Source organism: Protopterus annectens, chromosome 17.part0 (genome assembly GCF_019279795.1).
Source record: "Protopterus annectens isolate FY-2018-M chromosome 17.part0, PAN1.0, whole genome shotgun sequence".
NCBI classification, from domain to species: Eukaryota; Metazoa; Chordata; order Ceratodontiformes; family Protopteridae; genus Protopterus; species Protopterus annectens.
The window spans coordinates 668,812,483-668,828,165 of NC_056751.1; the positions used below are offsets into that span (position 1 = coordinate 668,812,483).

General features: G+C 39.3%; 1 protein-coding gene across 2 annotated transcripts in view; it reads right to left on the minus strand.

The window, feature by feature from the left end:
* Nucleotides 1–15,683, minus strand: part of NECTIN4 (nectin cell adhesion molecule 4) — a 535,597-nt gene that overhangs the window by 177,378 nt on the left and 342,536 nt on the right. For both annotated transcript variants that reach the window (XM_044059485.1, XM_044059484.1), the window contains exon 4: nucleotides 15,299–15,413. In XM_044059485.1, the coding sequence (XP_043915420.1) occupies nucleotides 15,299–15,413 (115 nt within the window). The remainder of the gene's footprint in view (nucleotides 1–15,298; nucleotides 15,414–15,683) is intronic.

Consider the following 15,683-nt stretch of genomic DNA (forward strand, 5'->3'; position numbering starts at 1 on the left):
GCTCTAACTCTGTACTGCAACATCAAAACAATGTTTTGGAGACAGGTACATCTCTCAGAAGATACCACTGCTCTGGAACAGACTACCCATCTTTGCCCACATTCAAACAGACCTTGGAGCTGTGGATGGGTAACACAAAATTTACCCCAAGACTGCCTCCTGTACTACTAATGAACAGAGTCAGCTTCTAAATGCTTTATCCCATGAATGAGTCCCTTCAAATTATCTATGGTATTGATTCCAGTTATTGATCCCAGTTATTCTCATTATGGGGTAATATATAATTACCAATCATGAAGCCAGTCTAATACCAAATGTATAGGTTAATTCAAGCACCAAATAGGGAACTGGCTTGGTTTAAAACATCCCACAAGGGCAGCTACCAAACTCGGGATTATCCAGGGGTCTAGGGGAAACTGAATTCTCAATTTATTGATTTCTTTTATTTATTTTTATCTTCTATCGACATGCTGACCATCAAACTTTGCACACCAGTCACTCTATTAACCTCTTCATTCCTCAGGGAGAGAGCCTTATGACACTTTCAGTCACCGGAGGTGAGAATTTACCATGCTGGGAGTGGGAAGGTCATCCTGTGCAAGTGGTGGCATTTTGTGATTTTTACCCCATGTACATGCCCAAAGCACCGAAGGGATGGTCATGGAAGGAGCTTAAGGTGCACATGCATACATCTTTACCTACATAAAAATGGCTCTGGCCCCCTTGTGGACAGCACCTCCTTGTGATCTCCTTTCTCTACCAAGCAAATGCAGAGTGTGTGCCCAGGCTCACCTTCCTCTCCATCTCATCCCCCTGAAAAGAGGTGACCAAGGTCCACCTCTTCATCCCTGTCCTTCACAACACCTGTTCCACCAGAGCCATGCTGCTAATCAAACTCAGGTAGCCTGGGGTGGAGTTATAGGGGTCTATATTATAACATCAAAGTCTGAAAACATTGAATGTTATAATGTCAAACTCATTCAATTGAAAGACCATAAACTTGAACAGTCAGAATAGTGAATTTTTTCCCAGGGAAAAAAAATACTGTTCCGACAAACATACACACAACACAAGCACACAAAAATAAATAATCCACACACATACACTTCACAAAACCCTACACTAAACCATACATACACTACTAGCTATCCACTTACCTTAACCCAACCCTAACCCTAAGATCTGTAACTACCACACATTCACCTTACCCGCTGCCTAACCCTAAGGTCCCTAACTATCGCACACTCACCTTACCCGCTCCCTAACCCTAAAGTCCCTATAGCACACTCACCTTCATTCGCACACTTACCTTAACCCAGTCTGTAACCTTTGCTCCACAGTTGAGGAAATAGTGAGGCTGCAGAACAGCCCACCGAATACTTTCCCTAGGAAAGTATTCAATATTCTGCAGCTTTGCTATTTTCAGCGTTCGGTGCATAAGGTTTGATATTATAACATTCAAAGTTTTCAGACTTCGATGTTATAATATAGACCCAAGTTGCAGTGTCACTTTTCTATTCCAACTCAGCTGGACATCCTTGTTATTATCTGGCCTGGGAGACTCCTTAAAGGAGTCCAAGTGCCTCTTCTTTCACTACTGCTTCCGTCACTTCCTCAGGAAGAACTCTTCTGATGGGAGGTAGCTGATGACATTCCACATATTACAGATGTGGTAGAAGCAACTTACAAGGAGCCAGCAGTTTGTCTGCCCCAGCTGCCATCGAATTTATATGTGTAACTAAGGCCACATTCCCTGCCAGCACCAAGGGATGGGGTGCTCGTGTACTGAAGGGATCATCAAAAGCATTACAGTCGGCAATAACGTCTGCAAGAGGCTGACAGGGTAAAACCCCCAGTGTTAACATCAAAGACTACTGGGGCGAAGACTGAGGTCAAAAACATTGTCTCTGACCCTCTGCTCCAGCCTGATAGCTGTGAGCCTTGTTTGACTCATGGTTTGCTATTGACGGACCTAAGCTCAAGGGTCTAAAAGCTGAACTTTGTGACCACAGCATCAAGACCAAATAAGTCAGCTCTGATGCTGTCACAGAATAACTGACCCTGAGCTTTGAAGCTGACAAAATCTAAACACAAAAGGCATCAATATCAATATATACCAAGCACTGGGTCAGTCCAACCACAACATTGACATCAATGCCTGTAGGTGAAGTTCACAGAGGCGCATTTAGTTCTTTTGGCACTTTGGAGCCTTTTCCCAACCTGAGGAGCAAAAACAGCCTCTTATTTCTTTTTAAATTGCAGCAAACTGCATGCTACACTTTATGTCACTCAGAGTGCTTAAGCATTTATTTCTGACAAATGCAATACCGACATTCAAATGTCAGTAATGTACTGAGATTTAATGGCATTTCCTGATCATACCGCTTAACGTTTTTTGCCTGGGGTTGATACCCCCTTCTCCCCACCTGAGCTGCAACTCTGCAGCTTCAGGGGGACTGAAGCTATAATTGGCCCAGTGAAGACAGCTAAGTCAATTGATGCTCAGTAAAACTGAGGAGGATGTACCTGTCCTAAACACAATGAAGGGCAGAAAAACTCATGCCAATTTTTCCTGGGCAACTACATGGCTAATCTGCATACCTGCTTTTACCAGCTTGTTGAAATTTGTTTCTAGGGCACTGGGGTAGGATTCATTAACTGGAGAATGAAAGCCTAGGGGAAGAAAAAGTTTAAGAACATCCACATCTGATAACAACAAGCTGCCTAGTCTTCCTATGTTTTACAGGACTGGGGTCTAATAAAATCAAATACAGAAATTCCTGCGACTTCAGAGAATGGAACAGACTCCTCTGACTTAAGGGTTTTAAATTCATCTTCAGCCTGGAGAACATTTGAGCCAGCTTAGGTGAGACGTCATCCTGCTCTTTGCTCCTATCATCAGCTGTTCTACGCTTTCTTTTGAGGTTTTTCTCCTAATCCCTGTGCAGCTCTCTCTGTGTTTTTCAAAAGCAGGTTAAACTCTGTGAGGTCAGTGATGCTGACCTTCTCTCGTCCACAAGATACTGAGCTGTTGGCCACAAATGACCATCGAAGCCTAACTGGAGGTCAGCTGAGCAGTTTCCATTCCTTGGGCCAATTAAAATCCATTCTTCATCTCCCTGATCACATGGCTGTTGAAGGAGTCACATGTGTCACAATATGAGTTCCTCCCCCAAGGCACACCATACAAAAAAAATGCCTGTCTGTCCATACTACATCATAGTTTTTGCATACTGTATTTTGCATAATGCCAATTTCTATAACAGTGCTTACCTCTGTAAATATGTTAATGCTTTTTCCTTGTAAAATTTGTGATTCTGTTTCTTCTTTAGAGCTTTTCTACCCAGGCCTCCACTGTAAAGGGGCTACTTAGCTTAGTTGGATAATCTTGTTAACAAATGAAATGCGTACATGCATAAATACATGCATTTTGTTACTTCACTTATACTTTGAAAACTTTCGAACCTGTAGTCCAAAACTGAAACAAATGCCCAAAATGTAGACTGGGGCTGCTTGTCAGATGCAACCTCCAGCCAACATAAAAGAGATCTGGCTAGGAAGAGGCCAGCCAAAGAATCATGGGAAGATGTAATTAGTTTACTGCCTGTGAAATTCTTCATTACTGAGTTCCTTAAGTTCTAAAGGTATGAGTCCTCTCAGTCATCTTGGATGCACCTGCTCAGTTTGATCTGAAGGTTAAACCGAGAACCAAGAAGGGTTAATCTTTGGCCATGTTCTGCGCAGAAAGGATAAGGTACGATCTCTTAAAATTGGGGTTTCACTGGTTCATGCTAGTCATTAGCAAATAACCATACCCATCTGCAAAGATTAGAAACTGGGATTGCAGGGGTACAAACTGGGAAAATAGCCATCCTTAGGTAGAGAGCATATGACAGCTTAGGAAATCATAGAAAGGGAGAGAATGCACAATCTTGTAAGGGGGACTGTTTCAGGGAATGCACCATGATTTATAACAGAAAATGGCAACAGTAGAAAAGGATAGGAAATATATGCAATGGAGTGAAATGTGGAGATGCAATGAAAGGGCTATGTGGAAATCAGTTGTGAAGCATCAAAATGAATAAGAACTGTTTAGACAGATGGAAAGGAGATTGATAGAAGGCATTAATAAGGAAAGGCTTTCTTTACGTATATGGATGAGAGACAGAAAGCTAGTAATGAAAGAAAAGAATTAGCCTAGGAAGGTCAAACATTTATAAAGAATAGTGAACATGCAAGAATTTGCAGGAAAAAATGGGGAAAGTATATCAGTATTTGAAGGCAGGATAGAAGAACACTGTGGATGGATGGAGAGATGAAGTGGTAACAGATGAGGAGGTAAGGGTAGCTTTGGGAGTAGTAAGGATACTATACAGAGAACAGACAGGCCCCCTTCTAGAATGCTCCAGACACAAAAACAATAGCAGAACTTCTAAAAGATCTTTTCAACAGGCTTCTTTTGGATAGGGTTTGTGACAGGGGCCTGGAGGTAAATACTGTTGTTAAGAAATGGATTATCATATTGGGTGCCCTGTTTTCACCTGGCTTAAATGAGCATTTGTAAATAATTAACCAGTGAATGGTTTTCTTGGTTTAAGTCACATGTATTCATAGCCCTTGATTTCAGTACTATAGCAAACACTGAAGAAGGCTGTGATTTTATAAGCCGAAACCGGTTTGTCTGAATAAGTGCTTTATTGCTTAATAATTAATTCCACAGTTCACCTCAGTCTGCTGGTTCTTCCATTTTGGTGAATTTACATTTCTTCTTTTTTGGACCATGCAGTTGCTTTACGTGCAGGAGTTTATTAGGTTTCTATTGGGGTCCTTCGTTTCCTGCTGTTGGCCTAGGCAGAGGCTGTTTTATGCTGCTGTGGATCAGGGTTACTTAGGATGATTTTTCATCATCGTTTAATCCACTTTCCAATGCCTCGTTTTATCTTTGGATATGTGGAATCATAACTATGAGCATTTAGGATCATTTCAGCTCACTGTTTTCTCATCAGTGCGTGGAAAGGAATACGTTTATCCAAAAGACGAGGGCGTATGCTAACATTGAGGGAAAACGTTACTGATTATCAACCTGGTATTTGGACTGCTCACTTTGGTGGCTACACCTGGTACATATTTCTTTGGCTATATAAACCAGATACAGAAAGAATTGGGGCTTCGTTTTGGAGAATTGTGTTTTTATGAGGCCCTACACATTTCACCTATAGACATTTTAAAAAGGCGACTTTTCGCCATCTTTATATTGACTGTGCACTGTGACTGTATGGGAGCTGTTGACCAACGTTTTTGTTTTTGAACAGTTCAGTATGCTGGTAATGCCGCTTTTTTGGTTTTGGTCAGGTTATCAGGCAAGCATGATATATCTTAGTTGGATATGAACATTGGGCTAGAATTCGAAATGTTTCACATTAATAGAGCTGGCTGTTGTGATCTTCAGAGGTGAAACAAAGTTGGGTTCAACTAGCGACCTTATTAAGGCTTTGGTGGGACCAGCGATAATTGGATTTGGAGGGCCTTCATGATCTGAGCTGGACAATAACTTTTGGAAATCATTCGGAGGGTCTGTTCTGTTTCTCGATCTTGGGTCACTTTTTCAGTGAGGGACATAATTAAACAGACATTGTATTAATGATGCACTTTGTTACCAGCATCTAGCATCAGGGCCTTTTGAGTGGTTTCACTAAAAGAATATCCTATTGGTGAATTGTTGATATACACTATTTTTTGTTTGTTTAACATTTATGCCAATGAGTACCTAATTTGATCTTTTGTGTACAGAAGGTCCATAAAAAAAAGGGAGTGCACGGCATTATAGGGTTTGTAGTGGTTCTCGTAACCACAGACCATTGCATTTACAGTGTTTAATTATTCTTAGGGGCTCAGTCCTATTGAATACCCACACTATGTTTTGAAATGTTATACTTTGCCATTTCTCTGTATTATGGGCAATTTAATGTGGTAGTTTTACATCTATATAGGTATATAGGCTAACTCAAGGTGTATTGTTTGGTTAAGTTCTATTTTTTGGAGCTGATTTTAGGGCAATTGATTACAATTATTCAATCTCTTCAGCTATATATTTTTTGATGCATGTTGATTTTCATCGGGCTAATAATGACCTTTTAGGGACTGGTAATATTGTATTCAGTTATCTGATTAGGCTGGTTTCAACTAGGTCACTAGGTTTTTACTGTTTATAGTCTGGTGAGTTGATAGAACCATATTGATTTATTAAACATGGTGGATGGTGCAACTTAGTCGGGATTTATGATGGGACACATCACACATATTTATATCTTACATGATATGTAATATTGCTCTTTGTTATTTCAACATTTGGAACCTGGGCAAGGCTATTATTGTCCTTTGGTAATACCAGGGTTTTTGATACAGGGTGGAGTCTAATATATGCTTCACCAGCACCCAAACAAAGGACGTAGCACTATCTGGCAAGAATTTGGAGACTCAAGGTTCTTGATGGAAGTTTAGGGGTTTAGGCTCCTTATAACTGAAAGATAATTTTGAATCTGAGCTGGCTATCATGGTTCTGGGATGATTTATGGTGGCTTGAAACACATTTGAAGTATGGTGCACTAACCACATAAACACAGAGAACGTAGCATCATCTTGCTAAAATTTGTAGACCCGTGGTTCTCGATGTATGGACAAGAGCTATTATGTACCATGTTTGAGGTGTAAATGTTTTAAGGTATAAATTGCATGTGCATTAATTAGTGGGTATTTCCCATCTTATCCCTGCACCTCTTTGCACCATCAATAACCATATATAGTAATATATATATATATATATATATATATATATATATATATATATATATATATATTCTTATTAGATTTGTCTCCTCACCAGATATCTATAATATTGTACAATGGAATTTAACAAAATTGTTGAAAGACTTATCAGCAGATAGGGATGACCTAAGGGTCTTTGACTTGGTTAGTGATGGACAAGAATATCAGAAATCCCTACTGACCACTGGGTCAGCAAGTTGTGATAACCATTTTCAGCACCTAACCAAATCTATGCAAGCATTGAGGACTAATGTCTGGCACGCCAAATTATTTAAGGTGTATTTAGCCAAAATTTGGCCCCCAGAGGTTTAAGGGTTCATTTCCAACCTCTGGTGGCCAAAATTGATGCGGTATTGATGAAGGAATGGGCCAGGACACAACAACAGGCCTTGATGGTGTTTGTAAAGGTTATTTTGGCATATTATGAAAGAACCATTGAGTCAGAGATGGAGGAGGTGGTTAAGTTATGTGAAACCACTAAAACATTTGAGGGGGAACCAGTGTATCAAACATGTTTGGACAAGTTATCCAAAGATTTACTTAATTTGGAGCAGTATCTGAAGGCAAAAAAGGTTAAGAAATATCAAAGGGATCTAATGGATTATGAGAAGGGAACCCAGTTTTCCAGCACAAATAAGCAGGTTAGGTTCAATGAACCCACAGGAACAAGGGACAAATGCAAAAGACCCACATCTATCTTAAAGAAGTCTTCATCCCTTAGTTCCAATAATGAAACATCAGGTGATGAATCATCATCTGGTACTGTCCATGATAGCCAGCAGCAGGGGGACTCACCCCTATCCAAGAAAGCCAACCCTTTAGACCAAGGTGAGTTGGGGGGGCAGAAAACATAAGAAGAACAGGGAATATGGATGCAATACTGGAATTGATGACCCAAACCTAAGCATTGTGAATAACATTTTGAATATTTCAAATGTACAATTGTCCAGCATTGAAATAAAACTATTAAACAGAAGATTAAACTTTATTCCAGTTTTTTTTGTGCCAGAAGATCAATTGGCACAGGATATAATGTCTTTTTGCAGAATGTTGAATTTAAAAATGTTTTCTAAGGATTCAGATTCAGACTCCAGGGAAGGACAATTTTTGTATCATAAATCTATGTTTAATTCTCCCATACTCCCCCATGTGCTCATGTTCCAGACGTCAGTTCTCAAAGATCTACATTATAATTACAAGGAGATTATACCAAAACCCAACAATCTTTCAAAAACTGAACAAATGGCTTTATTGGGTTTGGTTAACAATAAAGATCTGGTTGTATTGGCTGCAGACAAGGGAGGAGCAGTGTGGTCATGAATTGGAAACAATATCACAATGAGACCATGAGACAATTGGGGGACAAAAGATATTATGTGAACATGCCCTTGGACCCTACTTTTAAATTTAAAAGGGAGATTGGGTCTTTTTTGACTGAGGCCATGGAAGAAGGTATCATCTCTGAGCATGAACTGAAACATTTAACAGTAAATGATCCCTCAAATCAATATATCTATTTTCTCCCAAAGATCCATAAAGATTTACAGCATCCACCTGGTAGACCAATTGTTTCAGGAAGGGGATCTCTAACTGAACCCCTATCCCAATATTTAACTTTGAAACTAAAACCATTACTCAAGTGGGTGCGGTCTAGGCTTCGTGACACCACTGAATTCCTCCAAATTATTGCCGACAACCAATTGGAACCCGGATGGTTATTATGTTCTTTGGATGTTTCTGCCCTCTATACCAATATACCCCATGGGGCAGGGCTTGATTCCCTGGAATATTGGTTGAATAAGTCAGAACTATATCCCCCGGGTTTAAACACATTTATCATCAGGCTTGCTGAATATGTCCTTATGAAAAATGTTTTCTTTTATGGAGACCAATGTTTTTGGCAAATAAAGGGGACAGCGATGGGGGCATGATTTGCCCCCCATATATGCGGATTTATTCATGGCTTATGTGGAAGATTTTATCATTTATGATACATTACATAACATTTATATCAATGAAATTGATATTTGGAGGAAATTTTTAGATGATTGTTGGATGGTATGGAGAGAGGGTGAGTTGTATTTGAAGGAGTTTGTGGACTACCTAAATGAAAATAAGTGGGGCTTGGAATTTACAGCTACTTTCCATCCACGGAATATTACTTTTTTGGATATGTTGGTCACAAGGAATGATGACCACACTTTATCCACAGAGGTTTATAGAAAATTTCCCCAATACAACCCCTTTCTCCATGCCTCCAGTTATCACCCCCCACACAGATGCAAGAATGTACCCCAGTCCCAATTTCTGAGAATGAAAATAATATGCTCAAGGCCGGATAATTTTACATATTTTAGGGATGATCTTATCACCAGATTTTGGAATAGAGGATATAGTATGGGTCATGTTTTAAGAGCAAGCAATTTAGTATCTGGAATAGACAGGCAGGACACCCTTAAATATAAAACCAAATCCATCCATCAGGGTTCCACTATTTGACTTGTTACGACTTATGGTTGGAACACGCAGATCTTATTGAATACAGTTCAGAGACACTGCAATATTTTAAGGGCAGATGATTACTTTTCATCCATTTTGGGGGATAGATGCAAGTTCTCCTTTCGGAGAGGGAGGAATATCGGGTCCCAGTTGCGTCATTATAAACATAGCCAAAAGCCCCTTATGGATAGGGGCCAAAGGACAATGACCAGGGATTTACTGATAGGCTGTGTGCCATGTGGGCATTGCACATATTGTAAGGTCATGAATAAAACCAAGGATTTTTCCAGTATTAATACAGGTAATGTTTATGATATTCCATTTTTTGCCAACTGTGGATCAGATTGGCTTATATATTTAACCCCTTTGAAAACGCATTTATAGGTTCATAGGTTCATAGATTAGTACTAAGCTAACTGCCCTTGCGAGCCATTTTAAGCCTAGCCAGTTATCCCTTGTAAGACTCAAACCCAGCACCTTGCACTTGTAAGGCAAACACCTTAACCATTAGGCCACCCTCCCAATTTCAGAACATTTAAGTGACATCAGAAACAAAAAACTCACTAGTGCTTTATTTAAGCACACCATTAATCATCCTAATGCTACTTTTAGATTCATGGTCACTGATAAAATTTCAGGTAATAGGGCTAATAAAGCCGGATGGCATGGTCTTTTACATTCCAAGGAAAAGAAGTGGATTATTAAATTGGGTGCCCTGTTTTCACCCGACTTAAATGAGCATTTGTAAATAATTAACCAGTGAATGGTTTTCTTAGTTTAAGTCACATGTACTTATAGCACTTGATTTCAGTACTATAGCAAACAGTGAAGAAGGCTGTGATTTTATAAGCCGAAACCAGTTTGTTTGAATAAGTGCCTTATTGCTTAATAAATAATTCCACAGTTCGCCTCAGTCTGCTGGCTGTTCCATTTTTGGTGAAAATACTGTTATTCACCTATAAAGACAGAGCATGAGACATTCCTGGGAAGTACAGGCTAGTGATTCTGACTTTAGTTTTGGCTGATTAATGGAGGTCAAAATCCAAGCACTTTAGGTCCCCTCAGGTGGATAAAACAGTTTAACAAAATCCATCATGAATTTACAACAGGGAGTTCCTGACAGACCAACCTAATGTAGTTCTGTAACTGCCTTATTGGAGAGTTGCACAGAGGCAATACTGTGGAGATTATCTCTACTACAGCAAAATCTTTGGAATGGCCCCTCCCTGCAAGCTCTTTGCAGAACTGGTAATTAAGGGAGAGTTTTCAGAAAAGAACATTTTGTCAAATAAGGTTTGATGCCCACTCCTATTGACTACATTTGCCTCTTACCATGGAAAATTTATCACTTCTTTTGCAGATGATAGTATGATTGGTAATTATTTTTCATAGCTGTGTGTGTCTGATGGGGACCCCGAAGATGGTGGAGACATGACTGAAGCAGGGATAACTGCACGTCAGCTGGAGAAACAATAACTATAAAAGGGGTTTTGGTGTTAGGATTGAATAATTGAATGATTACCCTACTAATTTTATCATACAGTCTTGAAAACTCTGTGTGTGAAAGTCTTTCCAATATGGAATTGTGACTCAGAAGGGCTAGAATGTACAAAAAGTCTAGAATAAACTCTGTATAATATAAAAAGTCTTTTTTTTAACCACTGCATGCAAGACTGAATTATCTTCATGGTAAAAAAGTGAGCTTGGCAAGGACTAGATGAGTGACTGACTTGTTTTGGGTGAGAAGGGTTGGAAAGACTAATAGGGTTAGGCAACTTTAACATAGTCATACCGATCTAAGATGACCATGTTCCAAAAATAGAAAGGAAGAGTGCTTGTGCAGAGGCCGTGTGCAGACTTGACTGGAAAAAACAGATTTCCCACCAGAAAAGGGAACATCTGACACTGAAAAACACTGAAAAGATCAGGAAGGTGAAGGCAAGAAAGTACTCTGTTTTAATGATGTCATGTCATGAAGTAAAGAGCCATAGCTAGGCCAGCTGGGACCATGGATATTTAACTCCTTGATACAGTTACTAAACTAATAAACACATATTGACTATGTGTGCTACAACTGCACATAATTGGCAACTATTCAGCAATGCCAAACATGGCACCGAACAGCTTGCACTGGTGGAAGCTGTCCCTTTCACCCCACTTTAATTCCTGCCAATGGAGTTGTAACCTGAAGAGAGCTGAAGTCCATTACATAGTTCTGAAAGTGTAGAAAAGAACACTTCATTATGCCTAGAATAATAGTAAAGAATGAAACCCAGAGCTGGCAGGGGGTAGCTTCTTTAAGCAATTGGTCAGTCAGTTAAAATGCATTCAATAAATGTCTGGCAGCACATGCTTGCCAGTCTTTTCATGGCAGAAAAGGTGTTAGCTCATAGCGAAGAAAATCAGAATATGACATCATCTAGATGCATAACTGAAAGAAGAAAGAGTATACCAGAAAATACGATGCTTGAGGCAGTACAGATCAGGGAGCAACTGTAATAGATGGAGGGAGAGAAAGGGGGAGAGACAGACAGAGTTGGGAGAGTCTCCCATCAGTACTGGATGATGTGGCTAGCTTCGTAATGGTCTCCTTGGCTGTAAGCTTATTAAGAAGTTATAAAACTATGAGAGAGTGGAGGGAGAGGTAGAGAGACGGAAAAGTGGAGAAAGATACAGGGGCGGGATGATTATAAGTGTAGTCCAAGAATTAGTCCTGAATCCAGAATTATCCATCATTTTTGTGTTGAGCACCACTCAGGGCCTTCCTGATTTCCCAGTTTCATGCATACTGCCCTGCAACTAGATTTAAAATAATAGAAGCATGCTCAGATAAATAGGCAACATAACTTTTTTAACGCAAAGAATTACAAGCTAATAAATTTTGGGGACAGCAAATTCAACTAGAAAGCATAGCTAGGAGCAGCAGACGTAGGAAGCATTTGATTTTTACTTACTTTAGGTAACAGAGAAAGCCTACTTCTCAGGGCAGGCTGGTGAAACTGACAAACTGACAATCTCCTTCTGCAACAGTTTGGTAGAGTCACGTTTTTAAATTCATTTTAAAATGGATAAAAAGACAAATCATAATGCCAGTAATAAAATAATTAAACAACCTTAAATACAGTTTTATATCTTTAAGCTTCATCACCGACATACCCATCAATATTTAACTTTTACACTAATGAAGGCTATGTCAGTGGTTTACTGTTCTGTATTTGTCACTAGCAGCACTTTAATTTCTTTTACAGCCTTTTGCTTCACCAAATAGCTAATGTAATTGAAAAAGGCTACTGAATTGTCTCCAATATTTACTTGGGTTAAAGTATTCCATCCAAACATGGATGTTTTCTTGGCAATGTTATAAATCTGCTGTAAAGGGATATTTATGGGTGCGTGGGTGTGTTGTGTAGTGCTTTAAATGGCAATTTATATATTTTTACAAGGCTGTAAAACAAAGAAACCTTTCATTGCTCAAAATAGAGTCTTGACAGTTTTTCAACGTACTTAAAAAATATAGAAGATCAAAACTTAGCATAAAAGACTGCACAGACCCAAGCAAAATATGGCTAGCCTCCGTAAGTGAAGTAAGAGGACCACTGTGAATCCGTCAGAGTTCCAGCCTATGGCATTATTGTTTTAAAATGGCCTAGTGGCCTGGTAATCAAATGATGAGTCTAGGAAGGGTGATCACACAAACAAGGGCCAGTGCTTTCCTGTGAGAAACAGGAACTGGGGTGTGTGTGCCCCATAGTGATGATTAGAAAGATACCATCTGTAGGTCTATAAATTAAACTAGGTGCATGAGCTGCTGTCACTCAAGAGTTGTGTGGTCAAGGGTAGAACACTAGGCTTGTATTTCATGAGGCACTCATGGCACTAGCATAATTAGGCACAAAACTTTGAGCATGCTCTACTAGCGATGGCTGCCAGCCACCTGAGACCTCTGATAAACCTTCCTACGTCAATGAAATCTACTGAAATGACTATTTACAAATTAACTGGATAATCCTTTACATTAATGAAGGACTACTTCAGTGATGCATCATACCAGCCTGACAGGCAGTAAACAGGAGAATTAACGTGGTATTTCTCATGCATTCATTTTTTCATGCAAATCATGTTAAAGTTCAGGTAAGTGAGCACTACAAATATATTACATTGCAATTATTTTGGAAAATACCCTTCCTTTCTATGCAATGCATGTTATCAGCATTTATATCACGTTATCAAAAGATGAATATAGAGAACGCTATTTCATCGGTCCCAAAACATCTAAACATGAAAACATCGAACATTCAGAACAGCAAATTTTTTCCCATGGAAAAAATTTGCTTCCCCGAAACACATACAACAGAACCACATCAAACAAACAGCAACCACACACATACACTTAAATTCCTACATCTAAATCTACACTAAACTAAACATACACCTCTATCTACCCACTTACCTTAACCCAAACCCTAACCCTAAGGTCCGTCACTATCGCACACTCACCTAACCCACTCCCTAACCCTAACTCACTTAAACCACCCCTAACCCTAACGTACAAACAATCGCACACTTACCTAAACCCAACCCATAACTTTCCACCACAGCGCTAAGACTAGCGAAGCCACAGAAATGGCCAACCAAATTCTTTCCCGAGGAAAGAATTCGCTGTACTGCAGCTTCGCTATTCTTAGCGTTCGCTGAATAGTGTTCGATATCAGAACATTCAAAGTTTTAATACTTCGACGTTCTGATATAGACCCTGTTATCATACAGTCATTATTTAAGAGTACCTCACTATAGTGACAGTTGTCCTATTTTGTACAACAAACTATTGGATAGCAGAGAATACAATGATCATATTCACCTCTTTTTTCTTAATTCCTCCTCTTGATCCCTGAACTTATTTATCCACTTTTGCTGCTGTTTACATATGATGTTTAGAAGTATTTCAAACCAGAGAAATAATTGCTAATCTTATGGGTTTATCAGTTGACAGCTGAAGGTAAAGTCTATAAGAAGAAATAAACTTTTATGTACAGACACCTAAACAAACTCAGATGCAGACAGAAAAGACCTTTACCCCATGAAACCCATCCAAACAGTACAGCTACTTATCTCTATCCCCATTCTTTTCTCCTATGCATCGTTAAACTACAATCCTGTCATCACACCAATCAAATTAATGCATTTCAAGTCCCCACTATCCTTTCATACAAACAATATTTCTTAATGTCAGTCTGAAGCCCTCTTACTTCCAATTTTCAACTATGCCCACGCCTTCCACATCATTCCTCAGTTCTGTGCCACCTACCTTCCCTCAGTGATGCACTACAGCAGTGGCCAGGTCTGCTTTCTTTCCTTGCTCATGCATTCCATATTCTCGGGGCCTACTTCCCTTTCCATTTAGGCAACTTTCTAATGCATACTCTCAACCATTCTAGCACCCTATCCCAAAATGGCCAAACAAAGTACTCAGGTTGTCCTCACTACTGTCCTGTATAATATGAGGGTGACATTTGAGTTTCTAGACTTGACATCTGTTAGCAATGTAACTCAGTTTTCTTTTAGAGGGATTAGTTACAACTCCTAGATCTTTTTCTCTTCACTTTACTTCCCCATGGGGCACTTCATCAAACACCTACATGATACTACAGCTCCCCAGTATATGACACCACATGTTTTTTTCTGCCAGCTAACATCTATCTGCTCTCATCCAATGTAAAAGTCCGTACTGCTTTTTATTGTGCTAATGCTTTGGCACCCTAAATGGCTATACAGTAAAGATGTACCCATGAAAACAAACATCAGACATATAGAGATGGAGACTGTCTTCTTAAACATCAATAAATATTAGTGTAGAAGTGTATGTTTCATTTATACAGGAAGTTCCTCTCCACAAATCATTCTCGAATATTTACATCAGTTTTTAACTCCTTTAAGTGCAAAATCATTTTTATTTAGAGTATTAATAAGAAATTACCTTCTCCATGTGTAGTTTGTTGGTACAGGGTTTCCATCACCAATACACTTTAAAGTTCCACCAACTAATCCAATGTACCAGTCTGTATCCCTTTTGATGGTCACATCTGGTGGATCTAACGAGATAGTAAAAAAAGTTGTCAAGCAGTATTCATTATTTTGGCAGACAGATAACCTAAAAAAATCTTTCAGTCTAAGGTTCATCTACAATGAACGACATGTAACCAGCTCCTTGTTCAACAAATAAACACACACACACACACACACACACACACACACACACACACACACACACACACACACACACACAAAATGTCATATAGGTTCATAGGTGTGTACTTGGCTAATGGCCCTGGAGCCTTTACAAGCCTAGCCCATAGGATTAC